At 58.7% G+C, this 15,543-nt stretch overlaps 2 protein-coding genes across 5 annotated transcripts in view; one reads left to right on the top strand and one right to left on the bottom strand.

The window, feature by feature from the left end:
• Positions 1-10,012, top strand: part of LOC106892042 — a 14,798-nt gene extending 4,786 nt beyond the window's left edge. Inside the window, exons 2-14 of one of the 4 annotated variants that reach the window (XM_014948927.1) lie at positions 586-715; positions 3,801-3,925; positions 4,465-4,555; positions 5,217-5,296; positions 5,504-5,548; positions 6,239-6,273; positions 6,623-6,789; positions 6,974-7,058; positions 7,213-7,293; positions 7,864-7,962; positions 8,068-8,885; positions 9,311-9,387; positions 9,482-10,012. In XM_014948927.1, the coding sequence (XP_014804413.1) occupies positions 586-715; positions 3,801-3,925; positions 4,465-4,555; positions 5,217-5,296; positions 5,504-5,548; positions 6,239-6,273; positions 6,623-6,789; positions 6,974-7,058; positions 7,213-7,293; positions 7,864-7,962; positions 8,068-8,885; positions 9,311-9,387; positions 9,482-9,545 (1,897 nt within the window). In that variant the 3' untranslated portion in view covers positions 9,546-10,012. Of the gene's footprint in view, positions 1-585; positions 716-3,800; positions 3,926-4,464; positions 4,556-5,216; positions 5,297-5,503; positions 5,549-6,238; positions 6,274-6,622; positions 6,790-6,970; positions 7,059-7,212; positions 7,294-7,863; positions 7,963-8,067; positions 8,886-9,310; positions 9,388-9,481 lie in introns of all 4 variants that reach the window. The other 3 variants (XM_014948918.1, XM_014948934.1, XM_014948943.1) reach the window with 3 other exon arrangements.
• The window catches only part of RLTPR (RGD motif, leucine rich repeats, tropomodulin domain and proline-rich containing), a 25,853-nt gene continuing 20,236 nt past the window's right edge, over positions 9,927-15,543 (bottom strand). The window contains exons 32-41 of the mRNA XM_014946929.1: positions 15,271-15,331; positions 13,968-14,141; positions 13,129-13,534; positions 12,779-12,898; positions 12,454-12,490; positions 12,203-12,271; positions 11,639-11,923; positions 11,379-11,486; positions 10,975-11,085; positions 9,927-10,844 (exon numbers count right to left, since the gene is read on the bottom strand). Of these exons, the coding sequence (XP_014802415.1) occupies positions 10,669-10,844; positions 10,975-11,085; positions 11,379-11,486; positions 11,639-11,923; positions 12,203-12,271; positions 12,454-12,490; positions 12,779-12,898; positions 13,129-13,534; positions 13,968-14,141; positions 15,271-15,331 (1,547 nt within the window). The 3' untranslated portion in view covers positions 9,927-10,668. The remainder of the gene's footprint in view (positions 10,845-10,974; positions 11,086-11,378; positions 11,487-11,638; positions 11,924-12,202; positions 12,272-12,453; positions 12,491-12,778; positions 12,899-13,128; positions 13,535-13,967; positions 14,142-15,270; positions 15,332-15,543) is intronic.

The following is a 15,543-nucleotide window of genomic DNA, read 5'->3' as shown; positions in this document are numbered from 1 at the left end:
ACGCGCATGGGCCCGGCCCCCCGGCCTTTCCCCCACCCCTGCCTGTCCCCAGACCCCTGCTTTGTCCCCAAACCCTTGCTTTGTCCTCAACCCCTGCCTGTCCCCAAACCCCTGCCTGTCCCCAATACTGCCTTCCCCAGCCCTTCCGTGTCCCCAGCCCCCTGCCTGCCCCCAGCCCCCTGCTTTGTCCCAACCCTGCCTGTCCCCAGCCCTGCTGCAGGGCCCTTATCCAGCAAAGAGAGACCCCTTCCCCCCTTTTGCAGTTAAGGGAGCGATGGGGTTAAATCCCGGGTATTGATAAATAATTAGTGGGGGATAATAAGCAATATGGGAAGAGATGGAAAAAAAGCATCGTGACCTGGATGAGAGATTTGGAAAATCCCTCACACGGCTCCAGAGCCTGCTGATGGGATGCTGCAGGACCTACCTGTCCCCAGCAGCTCATCTTCAGCTCCCTTGGGATGGGTGTCCCTGCGGAAACGCGGGTGGCTTTGGGCTGGGTTTGGGGTGTAAAACTGTTCCTGAGGTGTCGGAGCTTTGCTTACATCCCACTCATGGTTTGGTGCCTCGTCTCTTCTCCCATAGGTTTGTCTATGAGCAGAAGAATATGTCTTCTCCTAAAGTCTATGTTCTGCAGCCTTGGATTACCAACCTCTTGGTGAATTACGAGCAGCTGGATGCCACTGAGAACCTCCTGGCCGGGCAGGTCCTGCGGGTAGGTACCGAGGGGGACTGTCCTAAAGTGCTCCAACGGCATTTGAAATCCACATTCCTGGAGGTGGACGGCAGTTCCCAATTCAGTGGCTGTGGGTGGGCAAACCTTCCTCAAAGTCCTCCGATTCTGGGGGCTTTTCTTGAGATAGAGGACCTTTGTTTTACCGGTTTCTGGTGGCCTTTGCTGACTTTTGCACCCTTGGTAGGTGTGCTCTGCTCTCATCCCAAGAGTTTGCAGTCTCCGAAGTCAACTTCTTTCCCAGCCTTGTACTTGCAGGCTGCCTTGCCTTCATCCTCCTCATCCTCTCTGTGTCCTGGCTTTCCTCGTACCATGTGGTTTGATGGGTTTTCTTTGACAGTGGGTAGCACGAGGCAGAAGCAGGACCTGCTGAGGTGTCTGGAATGTCTTCCTGTCTGGTGGTGAGCGTTGGTGGGACCATGACTTTGTCCTTCCATGGATGCTGGCTCTTCTAGGAGAGCCTCTGGCATGGTGATTCACGGCATGGGGTCCCCAGGCACAAAACCTGCTCCTGCATCATTCCTGGAGAGCTTTTCTTGCAGCACTGGTGATGTCTTTGATGTTTGATCTATCCTGTGGGGCAGAAGAGAGCTTTAGTCAGGGGACTTTTCCCTGTTTGAGGCCTGATGGGCGGTGAGAAGGAAGCAGGAGAACAACCGAGTGGGGTCAGTGCTGCTGATCATGGAGGGATTGGGTGAAGGTGTTGTGAGACAACCAGGTGCACAGGCAGATGTGAGACCCTCATGTGCAGGGCAAGCAGTTCCTTGGTTGTGGTCATGTCCTGGACGCTGCAGAAATCCAGCTCCAATGCTCTGGTTTGCTGTTTGCTCGCAGCCTTTGGGTGCTTGGAGTCACATCCTGCCATGGACAACGGTAGTGTGAGCAATCTCCTAACGTCTTCTGGAGATGAGATGTTTGAGACAAATCAGGTGCCTCCTTACTAACAGGAGGAAGGAGAAAGATGGATGTTGTGATTTAAGTGGAAGGAGAGGTGAGATAGGGATTAAAAATCATGACTGCAGGAGAGAGAAGACCCCAGGGTCCTGTTCCCCATCCCATCTGAAGATGTGGAGGTGGTGAGATCACCGATTCCCTACTTCTTGTCTCAGTCCCTGCTCCCAGGCAGATGTGTTGTTCCTGGGCTGATGAAGACCCAGCAGTGAATGAATGGGTCCCCTCTAGGGCTTGAGGGATTAACGGGGAGAGGTGCCTCCATGTAGAGAGAGCCACCAAGCTGGTGAGGGGTCTGGAGAACAAGTCGTGCAAGGAGAGGCTGAGGGAACTGGTCATGTTTAGTTTAGAGAAGAGGAGGCTGAGGGGAGACCTCATTGCCCTCTACAACTACCTGACAGGAGGTTGTAGAGAGGTGGGTGTTGGCCTCTTCTCCCAAGGGAACAATGACAGGACCAGAGGAAATGGTCTGAAGTTGGGGCAGGGGAGGTTTAGATTAGATCTTAGGAAGAATGACTTTCCTGAGAGAGTGGTCAGGCACTGGAACAGTCGGCCCAGGGAGGTGGTGGAGTCACCATCCCTGGAGGTGTTTAAGAAACGTGTAGACATGGCTCTTCAGGGCATGCTCTAGTGCCCAAGATCGTTGGGTTGTGGGTGGGTGTGATGTGGTGAGGTGTTGTGTGTTTTGTTTTGTTGTTGGTGTGTTTGGGGTTTTTTATTTGTTGGGTTTTTTTCGGGGTTTTTTTTGTTTGTTTGTTGTTTAAGGTTGGACTCGATGATCTCAGAGGTCCCTTCCAACCATGGTGGTGGTGGTGATTCTATGTAACCACCCTCCAACCTACACCCACCCCAGTCCTCCACATTTAATGAAGGTTGGGAGTGCATCTTGAGCAGCAGAGCCTTTCTTCAGCTTGCTCTGGTCTCCAACTCTGCCTGACACCTTCTCTAACTCTTTCAGATCTATAATTTCCAAACCCATCCTCTTTTTTTATCTTTTTTTTTTATTTTTTACCCAGTCCTGTGAGCAGCCCTGCCTTCTCCTGGTACCGGTGCTCTCTTGCAGCTAAGCCTCTCTGCCTCCGCTGGGAATGAAGAGTTGCCCATAGTGAGTGAGCACACAGTGGGACTGGCCACCTGCACGCTGGGCTTCTCCCACTGGGGTGAGGAGACACAGCCAGCGGGCACTGCTGGGGGGCTGAGCTGAGATACCTACAGGAGCAGGATCCTGGTGGCATGGGCATCCTTCAGCCCAACAGCAGGCCTTGTTGGCTTGGACGGGGAGTTTATGCAGTGGGGATGGCAGGCCTTCTTGTCAGAAGGTCTCAGTTGGTGGTGACTGGTCTTTTTAACGTGGTGAGCACCTATTAAAGGCCGTAATGCACACCCCCTGTCAAATGGTGGTGGCTTTTGTGTGTGATGGGACATGCCTTTTCACGACCCTCTTCTGGTATCGTGTCCCAACATCACCGGGCAGGTGAACGATGTACACGACATATGTGACCAAACGGTAGGTGTGTCATGGGAGAAGCTCAGGGCTGTAGGGCTGAGGGCAGGCCAGGACTGATCTGCAGCTCTCAGCCCGTGGAGCAAGCAGGTGCGAGACTGGAAGGAGCAGTTTATTGCATCCTTCAGGGGTTGTTTTGACCCAGCGTGGTCATGGCTTTGTAGAGGCTCAGGGCTGCTACAGCAGGAACTTTATTCAGAAGAAGGGAAGGGCTGTAGTGGTCCTGCTGGCTACTGATGCTCTCCATCTTCCTGTGCTTTGCAGAGGAGTATGTGTCCCAAGCTGCCCAGCCCCTTTTGCCTGGATTCCTACTACTGGTTTGGGTAAAAAAAAAATGCTTGGTTGTGGCTCCTCTCCCACCTTGCCTTCAATTGCTCTCTTGCACAATGTGACGTGTCCTTTATTCTGTCTTGGTGTGGAGCCTGCGTGGTCCAGCCAGGAGGCACAAGCACATGCCAGACCCTTTGGCCATGGATTAAGCGTTGCCCTCTGGCTTCACGGTGAATGGTGACCTTCTCTTCCAAGAGTCCAGGCTCTCAGCCAGGCCTGGTGTCTGGTCCTTGTTCATGGGGAAGTCTGAAAATGAGATTTCTTCCCCCAATCTCTTGATAGGTTTTGAGTGACTCAACTGCTCCAGCTCAACCTGAGGTCCCCCAAGATGCTGTCCTGCAGGTCTCAGATGGCTCCTACTACATCCGTGTGGTCATTACGCCCGAAGCTCTGCAGGCGGAGGAAAAGTGGGTTCCACCATGACTTGGCTGTGGCTGGGACAGCGGTTCTCCCCAGCTGCTAGTGGGGTTCCTGACTGGTCTTGGTTCAGGTTGTGTTAAGCTAAAGCCATCACAGGGTGGGAATTCTGTGTGAAAAAGCTAAGAGAAGAAAACCAGAAAGCTGGTTCTCCGGTTTTGGCTGGCTAGGATGGGCAGGAGTTGATGGCAGAAGCTGCAATGCCATGTAAATGTCATTAGAAAGGTTCTGAAGAGCACGTGGGCTTTGGGAGAGGAACCAGAGCATTAACCATGGGCTGCTCCCTCAGTGCTTTCCTCAGTTTCCCCATTTGGACACCCCCAGATTGGTGGGATGGTGGTAGCAGAGCTGAGAATGAGCAGCAGGGATAAGTTTCAGGAGCCCTCAGTCCCTGGTGCCCCTGCTGAGACACGTACCAACATGCCCTGATGTGGTTGGCATAGCTTTTGGGGGAGTCCTACTATGTGTCTGGGTGGTCCAGCTCCATTCTTCACCTCGCCAAGACGTTCCTGCTGTGCTCTTTTTCTAGTGCCCACATGCAGCTCAGGCTTTCCAGCCTTGTTTGCAGGATTATCGTCTTGCAGAAGTACACGGTGTGTTTCCGGGATGAGGCCAGGCTGGTAAGTGCTCCGATGAGCAGAAACAACTCATTCCTTGACCTTGCTGTGCTTCCTGCATCCTTCCCTGCTTTGAGCTGCTTCCAGAATCTGGAGGCAGATGAGGGGTGGCCTTTCTTGGGGGATAGGGTGTAGGGGAGAACTTTGTAGAGTAGGGTTGATGGTTGGACCCAATGATCCCAAGGGTCTTTTCCAACCTGAATGATTCTATGATTCTTCTTCCATATGCATCAACTGGGAGGTTCTGTGGCAATGATGGTGACTTGGCCTGGGCGCTGGGGCAGGGGATGACGTGAGCCCTTCATGGAGATGTGGTGCATCACGCCCAGGGCCACCTGGTTGTTACCTCCTCCTGCTGCCGGGCAGCTACAGGCGGCCTGTGTGGACCACTGGTGGCAGAGCTGCCCGCTGTTCCCTTTCAGGAGTGTCCCCATGGCCTTGGGCTGGCCCAGCCTGGCCTGTAGTTCTTGAAGAGCCATCAGCTAATGGGGTTTGATGGTACAAACCCACCATTGAAGGGTGTTCTCCTTTGTGGCATGGCTTCACCTTGGTTGGAGGGTTGGTGGCAGAGCTGGGGTGGGTGCTGGGTGCTCGCTGGCCCAAGGGGTGGTGGGATTGGAGGTGGGATGGCAGATGTGCCTTACAGGCTCTGTTTTCCCCGCAGGAGGACTGTGAGTTTTACCTCACGGCCCAGCAGTTCATGGTGCTGCCCATGGAGAGGCAGAGGTTGGAGTCATCCGATGGGTATGGCCCATGGGGTGGGCAAGGGGCTTGGGTCTGGGGTGGTGGGGGCTTCCTCATCTCCCCAGGGAAGCGCTGACCCTGGGAGCTTTGGTGGGAGCTGGTTGTGGTGGAGACTTTTTGCTCTTTGAAAGTGGAGTTGTCTCTGGAAGCTGTGAAGGAAGGTGGGCACACAGAGGGAATCAGTAACCGGCTTCTCTCTCGCTGCAGGAACCAGGAGCCCTCTGTGATGCAGAAGATCAAGGAGCTCTGGCTGTAAGTGGGGGACTGGCCATTTCTGGGGAACGTGGAAGTGTTCAAGATGTGGCTTTGAGGAACCTGGTCTAGTGGGAGGTGTCCCCGCCCATGGCAGGGGGTTGGAACTGGCTGATCTTTAAGGTTGGTTCCTTCCAACCCAAACCATTCTATGATAACATACCTGGACACCGTGATGAGACACGCAGGCTCTGAGTGGGGCTAGAGCTGGTGGGCAGGGGCAGGCACACCTTTTGGCAGCTTCTGGTTAACCTGTGGGACTCCCTGCAGGACATGGCAGAGCTGAATGGGCCATGAAGAATGAAATCTGAGTGACACAGAGGGCTCTTGGACCCAGCCTTTTCCCCTAAACTGGGAGAAAACACCCCTGGAGAACTTGTTTCTTCCAGCCGTGGGGAGGATGGCTGGGTGGGTGAGCCCTGCACAGCTTATTTTTCAGTCCATGTTTGGAGCCCCAACTCTGGAAGACCCTCAGGGGTCTCCACCAGTCCATCTCCAGGAATGGGACTCCCTCATGGACATTCCTGGGATACTGAGCAGAGGCTGGTGGCCAGACCCAGCACCCAGTGGGGAATCCACTACTTCCACAAGCCACTTTTTTCCAAGCCAGGATGATTGATCTGAAAAGGGCTGCTGGCCTGCCCGTGTCCCAGCCCTAACCTGCCTTTGTCTTCTCCTTGGTCATTGCAGGAGGAGTCTTGCGCTGAAGAATGCTCCCAGCTCAGGTAAAGGGTTGTTGGGGGGGCACATGGTGCTCAGGCTGCCTGGTGGGGGGCCCCTGGATCTCCTCAGTTTGGGCTGGGTTAGGCAGAGGTAGCACAAACCTGACCAGATCTCACGAGGAACCCTTGCTAAACCTAAAGCAGGAGGAGATGGTGCTGACAGCTAAAGCATGGGCCATCGTACGCCGGTGCTCACGCTGGAGAAAGGAAAGATAGTTTGTGGAAGCAGAGGAAATGCAGACTTTTGTGTGTTTCCACAGGTTTCAGTCCACATGACAGTCGTGCAGCAGAGTAGAAGCATTTGCTGAATTAAGGTGTCTTCTCCACTGATGTTCATGTGTTCTTGCTCCAGAGCCATCCATCTCTCAGCTGATTGATGCCATGGGCCAGGACCAGCTGGAGGTTTTGAAGGAAAGTGCTGAGAAATGCTTGGATTTACAGATGTCCAAGGAGACCCCTCCAGTGATGGTGAAGGATGAGGTTCCCGTCACCCAGTGGGAGGCAGAGCGCAAGAAGGAGGTCAGTCCTGCTGCTGTGACAGCTTGTGGTGAGGACCCTGCTCTGGAGGGGTGGGAGAAGGATAGGGAAGAGTGGTGGACAGAGCTGGAGTTCTGGTGTTCAGCTGCCCAGATTGTGAGCGGGCTCCTGCATCTCAGGTGGGAGTCCCCAGTGAGAAACCACTTCATTTGTCTCACCTCAGCAGGGTGAGGACGTCTTCATGGTCCCAGCCAACATCCTGGTGATCCCTCCTGAGGAAGAGGCAGTTGCTTGTGATGCTTCCAAGGCAGGTCAGTGTGGTGGCTTCATCTCGGGTTTAGGCAGGTGGGCAGTTCAGCGTCCAAGCGTATGAAATATGGGTCTCCCTGGGGTGGGAAGAAGACTTCCTCTGCTCTGGCTGCGCACCGAGCTGGGATGGGACCAGCAGTGCTCCTTTCATTGCAGACACGTGCGAAGCAGCTCCTGGGAAGAGCGGCGTTGAGAGGATGGTGCCAGGTGACCCAAGTGTCATATCCCAAACCAGCCGTGAGTAGTGGGACCTCCAGATCCCATCCAGCCTCGTAGTAGTTTCTTCTGAAGTTGGCTCAGCCCATCTTCTCCTTAGATTGGGCATGGCCTGCCTTAAGCAGGCAGGGAATGGTCCCATTCCTTCAGCCTCCTGAAGCTGAGCAGCTTCGGTTTGTTGTGCTGGGAGTGGTTTTTGTCCCTTTGATGCCATCACAGAGCCCGAGTCACCTGCCACACTTGTGTCACCTCACTGGGTTTCATGTCAACCAAGCTTTGCTGCAGAAGTACCTGCAAGAGCTCCATGTAGGAGGTGAAGGGAGCTGCTGTCCCGGACAGTGCAGGGTGTTGGAGAAGGTCTTCCTCCCACCTGCCTGCTCTGTGGGCAGCATCTTCCTCTCTGCTGCCTGACACAGGGGCTGGCAGAGATCATAGAAAGGGTCTGGGTGGAGAACACCCTGGTTTTGGTTGGAGAAGGCTCTCAGCTCCCCTCAAGTGCTGTCTCTGTCCGAGAGCCTTTGTAGCCCCTGCAGGGTTGAGAGTGGGCAGCAGCTTTGCCAAAATCAACCCCTCCCGACTTGATCTTTGCAGCTGCTGAGTCAACAGCCTTGTCGGAGAGCTCGGAGGGATCCCTGGACAACCCCTGGAACAGGCTCCCCCAGATATCTTTGACCCTGAACTCTTCAGATGGTGAGTCCCCATGTCCCTGAGTGTCCAGCCTGCCTCACCAGCAGGAGACAACCCCCTTTCCTCTCACTGGGTGACTACATAGCTCCTGTGGATGCATCGTTCCAGCTCCCGTGCTTTTCCTGCACAACGTGATATGGTGGGTCACGTCCCACCAGCGGCCGCCTTGCCCCCCGCCCAAGCTGACCATGTGGTTCCTCTTCCCAGAGAAGACCTCTCAACATGACGTTTCACCGAAGACCCAGCAAGACGTGGTTGCTGACAGCAACACCCCAGACTTGCTGGAACAGTGTAGCCAGGACGCTGCCGAGGACTTGCCACCAGGAGAGCCGGTGCAGGCCTCCTCTCCCTCCCTGCTCTGCTCCTACGACAACATCAGCCCGGTGGAGACCGGCACCACCCGGGCACCAGCAGCTGCGGAGGCAGCCAGCGATGCCCCCTGCCCTCCTGGAAGCCTGGAGATAGCGGGGGGCTCCCCGGCCGCCCCCTCGTCTCTTTCTCCAGCTTTTTCCATCACGCCCAGCAGCCTCCCGCACCCCCTGCCCGAAGGGACGCCGCACAAGGAGCAGGCGGACTCCAGCGGCACGGCTTGCCCTCCGGATACCTTGAAGCGTGGTTCAGCTGGTGCCAGGACCCGGGAAGGAGGTGCCCTGGGTGCCAAGAGGAAGCTGCTGGCGGGAGATGATGGCCAGGCGCTGCCCGGCCTCGGGAGGCAGAAGTCCCCCCGAGGTTCCATGTGGGGCAGGGGGAGAGAGACGGGCAGGAGGCTGGAGCTTGTGAGCACACGGCGCACAAAGAAGAGCAGAAAGGAGGAGACAGGGCTGCAGCGTGGAAAGGAGCTCGTGGAGGAGGAGGAGGAGGAAGAGCAAGCAGCCCCATCAAGTGGCCCCAGCTCCAGGCCCGAGCAGCACAGAGCTCTGCAGCCGGTAAAGAGGAAGCAGCTGGTGGTTTCCCCTGGAGGGTGGTCCCCAGGGATATTCTTGTGTGTCCCCCCACTACTGGTGTACCCTCCCCAAGGGCTTTCCTCACCTGCCTGGTGGAGATGGGTCACTAGAACACGGGTATCGACACAGATGGTGACCCCAGCCCTCCCAAAGGATGATCTGGGGCACTGGGTGAAGATACGGTTGAGCCTGTGGCCTCATTGGGTGGGAGCCAACACTTGCTGGAGCGTTCATCTTCCAGTTCTCTGGGTAAAATGAGATTGGACGAGCAGGCAACAATTAGGGGAGAGACCCCAGAGTTTTCCTAGGCGTGGGGGGGGGGTGTCTCAGCCTGGGTGGTGGGGCTGTGCTGTGGGCTTTGGGGCTGGGACAGACCACAGCCTCACCCTCCCCTTTCACTCCTGCAGTACGTGAAGGAGAAGCGGGCCCAGTACAGGTATGAGGCACCGAGCCCCGAGCTCTGCGAGCGGATACGATCCGTCAGGTCAGTGCGGCCATAGCCTCGGACAGCTGTCCCTTGTTCCCCCCCATGGCATGTCCCCAGCCGGGTCCCTTCTCACCCTGGTCTGGTTTTGCAGGATCTCCAAGGCGATGCTGAAGTGGGCGTGCTGGATACTCATGGACGGGGAGGTGGACTCCTGAGCCCAGCCCTTCCTTCGTTTCTTCACCAGTTCAGCAAAAAATCACTTAAAACTTGGGGGAGGGAAGCCGGGGGACACCAGGGACCCCTGTCACCAAGGGGACCCCTGTCACCAAGGGGACTGCAGAGTAGGCTGGCCTGGCTCCAGAGATGCTGGGGACATGACCTGTTGGAGGCCAGCACCCTCAGTGCCAAGGCGGGGGGCAAAAGCAGCCGTTCAGGGATGCCTGTGCGTGAGCCAGCATCCCTCTCCCACCTCTCCTTCCCCATCCCTTCCAAACGTCCCTTCCCGGTGGGCAGGGACAAGAGGTGACCTGGTGCCACCCCCGTTAGCAGGGGTGGCAGCGGCCCCACAACCTGATCCCCGCTACGAAGGCAGCGCAGGAGTTTGGAGGTTTTATTGATGACATTTAGGTAGGGTCCTGTACTCTTTGTTAGAAAAAATATCCCGCAGGGTTATGTTGTAGAAATTAAAAATAAAAATTGTATATTTTTTAAATACACAGCTCTTGTATTAAAAAAAAAAAGGGAGAAAAAAAAAAAAGAAAGAAAAGCATGTTGCTGCTTTGTCGTAAACATCCGTAAGGAATGCGTTTGGTCCAGAGCGGAGGTCGAGGCGGGAGAAAGCCGTTGGGGTGACGCTGGTGGCACCAGGAGAGCCACGGGGGTGGCAGGGCTGCAGAGCTGAAATGCCATGGGTCGTGGTCCTGTTGATGGAAGCCTGCGTCTTGGCGGGGGGGGCTGGAGCGAGCGGTACCCCACGGAGTGAGGAGCTGGAGGGGTGAAAGGGCCCTGGTGACACCTTCTGAGAACGTCCTGCTGCCAGCACCACCGCTGCCTGCCCAGCTCCTGCCTAAAACCACCAGTTTCCCCCCGCAGGGGCCCTCCGGGGAAGGTGATGGCCGCTCCGTGCATCCCGAGGGCTCCAGCAGGATCCCAGGGCCCTCGTGGGCGATGCTGGTGGCCATCCCCACAGCCAAAGGTGGCCGATGCCATCGGAAGCCGGCGCCGCAGCCCCGTGCCCCGTCTCTCTCTCTCTGCACCCCGGCTGCCAACCACCTCGGCACCGTGCGCTCACTCGCAGGGTTTTATTGGGGACAGTGGCCCAGAGGCATGCAAGGGGCTTCACTGGCCCGGGGCTGGCTCCCCCCAGCCCGGCACCGGGCGTCTTTGGTCTATGGCTGCTGAGTCCTGTGCATTCGCAGCAGTTTGTGCCGGGGCTTGCGGCCGCTCGCCTTCGGTGCCCGTTCCAGCCTGTGGTTCCTCCAGCCCAGCGTGGGGACAGTCCTGCGCCGTGGCACCTAGAGAGGGGACGAAGGGTGGCGTGAGTGTGTGTGGGGGGACACAACACCCTCTGTACCCCAACACCCTGCATTAGCAGGGGTGCAAGGATGGGGAGGGACACACACACACACACATATCACATCTCACCTGCAGCATCTGAGGATGGTCCGGGCTCGCTCTCCGGCTCCGGGAGGGAGTCGTGCTTGGTCCTCCGTTTGAAGACAGGCGACCGCCGCAGGCGCAGGGGGATGGTGCCCGCTGGGGGAAACACAAACCAGCCCCACGTTAGGGTGAGGGGCAGCCACTTGGCTCCTGCTCCCTATCTGCCTGTGAGCCCGGGCAACCTGGCTACCACCAAGGCTGATCCCAGTGCCAAGTGCCCCCCCGGAATCCTCCATCTGGGGTGATGCCATCATCCCTCACCCCAGGTGGCCACCCGACAGCACCACCATGTACTGTGGAATGCCACCATGCCACCACCTGCCTCCTTTGGCAAGGGGTGCAAGGCCGGGGGGGGGCATTGGGAGGGTCCCATTGCAGCCCCCACTTACTTCCCAGCCCTGCCGGGCTCTCGGGCTCCCTGAGCTGCTCCTCGTGGACGGACACAGCTCGGCGGCCGGTCCCCCACAGCACCGCCAGCCGCGGCGTCAGCCGGTTGTCTGCAAAAGCAGTGGGGAGAGATGCCATCGCTGGTGGGCCTGCAGCCCCCCCAAAACATCCTGGCAGCCCCCCATCAGCACCCACCCTCCATTCCCAAGGGGCTCCGGGGACAGCCCAGCAGTGGAATGGGGGACCCCATGGGCATCCCTACCTTCGGTGTCGGGCGGGGTGGGCAGGGGGCTGACAGCACCCACCTCCCCGCCGTGGCTGACCCTCCGCGGCAGCGTGACCGGTGCGGTCCTCCCCGGCCGTGGCAAGCTGCTGCTCCAGCCCTCCCGGCCCCCGGGCTCCGGTAGCCCACTGGGCTCGGCCAGGAGGAGGGAGCGGCGGGGCTGGTGGGAGCTGGTGGCCTGTGGCTCCACCGTCAGCTGCCTCCCCAGGGATTTCCAGGCTGGCCGGGGCTCCATGGTGGCCGTAGGGCTGCGGAAGGGTGCGTCTGTGGGGAAGGCAGGGCAGAGCTGTGGGTCCCTGGCAGTGATGTTCCCAAGGGATAGCTCTTGGTTCTGGGACCTGCAGCCACCCCAGGGAGCGGGCAAGGGGCTGGGTTAACATTGGCTATTGCCAGGGTTGGGCACCCACGGGTGCAAAGGACCCTGCCCGTGGCCACCGGTAACCTGTTGGTCCCCATGTAGGGCTGCTTGGTGCCAGCAAAGGGGACAGAGATCTCTGCCCCAGGGGTTGGTGTCACCACCCCCGGCACCCACTGGTGACCCACCTGTGGACACAGAGTGCGTGCGGGCCTTCAGGGACGGGGGGGAGTCCGCAGAGCTGTCCACGATGTCCCCTGTAAGCACAAGCCACCAGCCATGAGCACACCGGGGTCCACCCAGTGTCACCAGCACCCAGTGAGAGGGGGGGAAAATGTGGTGGGACCCACAGCTGGGAGCCCAAGGGGGCCTGCCCGTGCCCACCCTGTGGGTGCCCAAGCTGGGCAGGGGTCAGGGTGGGGAGGACGCAGCCCCTCACCATCTGAGCCGGCTTTCTTGATCTCGTTGTCTTTGTTCTGCAAGGGGAAAGAAATTTGGTGAGGGGAAGCGGGGGTGGCAGCACCCTCAGGGACCATGGGGGGCAGAGGACAAGGTGATTGCCAGGGAAGGAAGGACAGACAGACCCCACACAGCGCCTAGGAGGCCACATATTGGCTCCTTGCAGAGTCCTTGACAGGACTGAGGCCATGGGCAGTGGCAGGGTGCTGTCAGCGCCAGTTAGGGGAACCCCATCCCAGAGACCCCCCACCTCCACCCCCCTCTTTGGGTGCAGGGCCCATCCTGAAAGCCGAGCCTCTCCCCACCTGCTGCTTCTTGCCCTCGGCAGTTGGACCCTTGGTGACACCGATGCGATGGAGCATAACCTGCACTCGCTGCTCGAAGGAGGCGGGCAGCTCCCCCTCGCTCTTCTCCAGGTGCCTCTTCTGCGGGACAGACACAGCCCTGCCAGGGACACAGCACCCACACCGGGGGGGGCCACCCGTGTCCACAACCCCCAGGAGACCAAGGCATGGCCACCACCCAGCGGGGTCATACCCAGCATCACTCTGGTGTCCCCTCACATCCCTCTCTGGTGCCCACCACCAGCCCCTCCTTGGGTGGAAGCAGCACCCATCAGCAGACCCGGCGTTGGTGGCCTGGTGACAGAGCTTACCTTGTCCTGCCTGACCCCCAGCGCGTCCTCGTCCTCCCCGGGCAGCAGGATGAGCGACTGGGATTTGCCCTCCCGCGAGTACTTGGGTCGGATCCTGCGGGCCGAGTCGGGGGTCTGGCAGTGCTCGGGCTCTGCCCGGGGCTCGGCAGCGAGCCCCCCCTCCTCTGATTTACTCAGGGGCTTGCCCGCCTCTCCTGCCTTGCTGGGGGCCCGTAAAATGTCACTGAGCATCGAGCGCCGGCTCCTGGGGGCGGCGGGGCCACCCTCGGGCTCCTTCTCACACCTGGAGCCCAGCCTGGATTTGGGTTTTTTGAAGGCAAAAAAATTCCCGATTTTCTTCTTGAGGGTGCGGGAGCCAGAGGGAGCCAGGGGGGCTGATCCTGGGCAGGTCTCCGGAGCCGTGGGACTGGGAAGAGAGGAAGCATGGGGAAATGTGAGGCCACCGAGGGGCTGGAGAGCATTTCCCCCTTCTGCCCACCCTGAAGGGATGGATCCACACCCCAGACACCCCACCTGAGATGATGTCGTCCCAGCAAGGACGAACTCTTCCCAGTGTCAGACCCCCCCACTGACTGCCTGCTGTGGGGCAGACCCCACAGCTCCTCCCTGAGCCTGTGGGAGCAGGGTGCTGGCCCCATCCTGCACCCCATGGCTGCCTCCCACCCCTCTCCCACCATCCTTCCCCATGGTGACGCCCAGGCTGGGTGCCTGCCCTGAGAAGGGATGTTTTCCCCAGCACCCCTTCAACACTGGGACCAGCAGCACTTTAACGGTGAAATCCCAGAGAGGGGTGCAGGGTGCTGGGGGGGTGCAGGGGCCCCCCCCCCCCCCGGGCTTACGGCTGCTCCTCTGTGATGACCCTCTTGGCAAAGAAGTCCTCCAGCCCCTCATCCACACGGGTGATGCTCCTGTCCTCACTGTTCTCGCAGGCCACAGGCTGCACCTGCGAGCAAGCACGGCCATCAGCCCGGTGTGGGGTGAAGATATCCTCCCCCCCGCCAAATGTAGGCCACCTACAAGTGGGTGCCTGTGCAGGAATGGAGCTGGCACCCTCCATCTCGCTGTGCAACCAGCACGAAAGCCAAACTGCGGTGTTACCAGCTCCAGCTCAGCTCAGAACCTGCCCCATCCCTGGGGCATCAGGAGCTCCAGCCTTCCCCAGGCTCCTACTAGCCCCCTGCATCCCTCTGGTTGCCATATCTGGGGTGTTGGTGGGTCCCCAGCACGGTGGCTGGGATATGGCATCCATACACACTGAGGCACCCGAGCGTTACACACAGGTAAGGTGTCGCTGACCCTCCTTGGTGACACACGATGGCAAATCCTACTAAAAGCCCTCCTAGAGCCAAGCCAGGTCTCCAACCCCATGTCCCCACAGGAGCAGCCTTTTGGCAGGGACAATTCCTCCATCTCAGCCCCCAAAGAAGGGACACTCCTGCCACTGGTGGGTGACAGAGTGGGTGCCCCATGGGGACCCACATCTGCACCATTCAGGTTGGTGCCCATCCTCAAGTCCAACCTTGGAGTGCCACCACAGCCCAGATGAAGGCCACCCATGGCAAAGCGGTCCAAGCCTTCCTCCACGGCACCTTCCTCACCCCAACCCATAGCACCACATGGGTGGCTTCCTATCGATGAGAGGGAGGCACTCCCCATCGGTGGCATTTCAATCCATAACGACTTTTCATTACGGCTGGATTGATGCTGTTCCAGGAGCCGTTCCAGCCAGCCGAGATCCGCTCTCCCTGTCACATCACATCCATCAGAGCCCATCCTTGCTCAAGTCTCTTGGCCAACCCATGGGTGCCCACCCCACTGCGCAGAGATGTGCCAAGGTGACGGTCCCCAGGCCCTGCGTGGCTCCTGCCTCTCCTCCTCGCTGGTCCCACCATGGTGCAAGGGCAAGTACCGCGGTGGCCATACAAGCCAGGGCTTTCCGGCAGGTGGAAGGATCCAGCTGCATCATGGTGGCGTGGGGACAAGGTGATGCCAGCAGGATCTGGCCCTGGGGACGGTGACAGAGCTGGATTTCTCCACCCAAAAGTTAGTTTTCCTTTGGGAAGGGTGCTGCAAAGGCAGGATCCCCAGGTGCTCACCCTATGAGTTGGGGGGGGGGGTGGAGAGAGGTGAAACCCACCCTACTGCAGCCAGTAGATCCCCACCAGATTCACCAGGAGCCACCACAGCCGCCGGACCTTCGGGGCTGACAGGTTTTGGATGTGGGGGGGGAAGCAAATTGGGTGCAGGAGGAGAGAGGTAGCCGGAGACATTGCCGAAAGAGACAGCCCTCTGCGCCCAAACTCTGCGGGTGTTTTTTTCCCCGGTGTGTCCCCCCCCCATTCCCCCCTCCCTGCCGGCTCCCACTGCTCGGCATCTCCCAACAGGCAGCAGGAAAAGGGGATGGATGATTTCCCT

This window comes from Calidris pugnax, unplaced genomic scaffold, assembly GCF_001431845.1.
Source record: "Calidris pugnax isolate Ruff unplaced genomic scaffold, ASM143184v1 scaffold30, whole genome shotgun sequence".
NCBI classification, from domain to species: domain Eukaryota; kingdom Metazoa; phylum Chordata; class Aves; order Charadriiformes; family Scolopacidae; genus Calidris; species Calidris pugnax.
The sequence above is the reverse complement of the archived record's forward strand: the minus strand, read 5'-3'. Positions and strand labels throughout refer to the sequence as shown.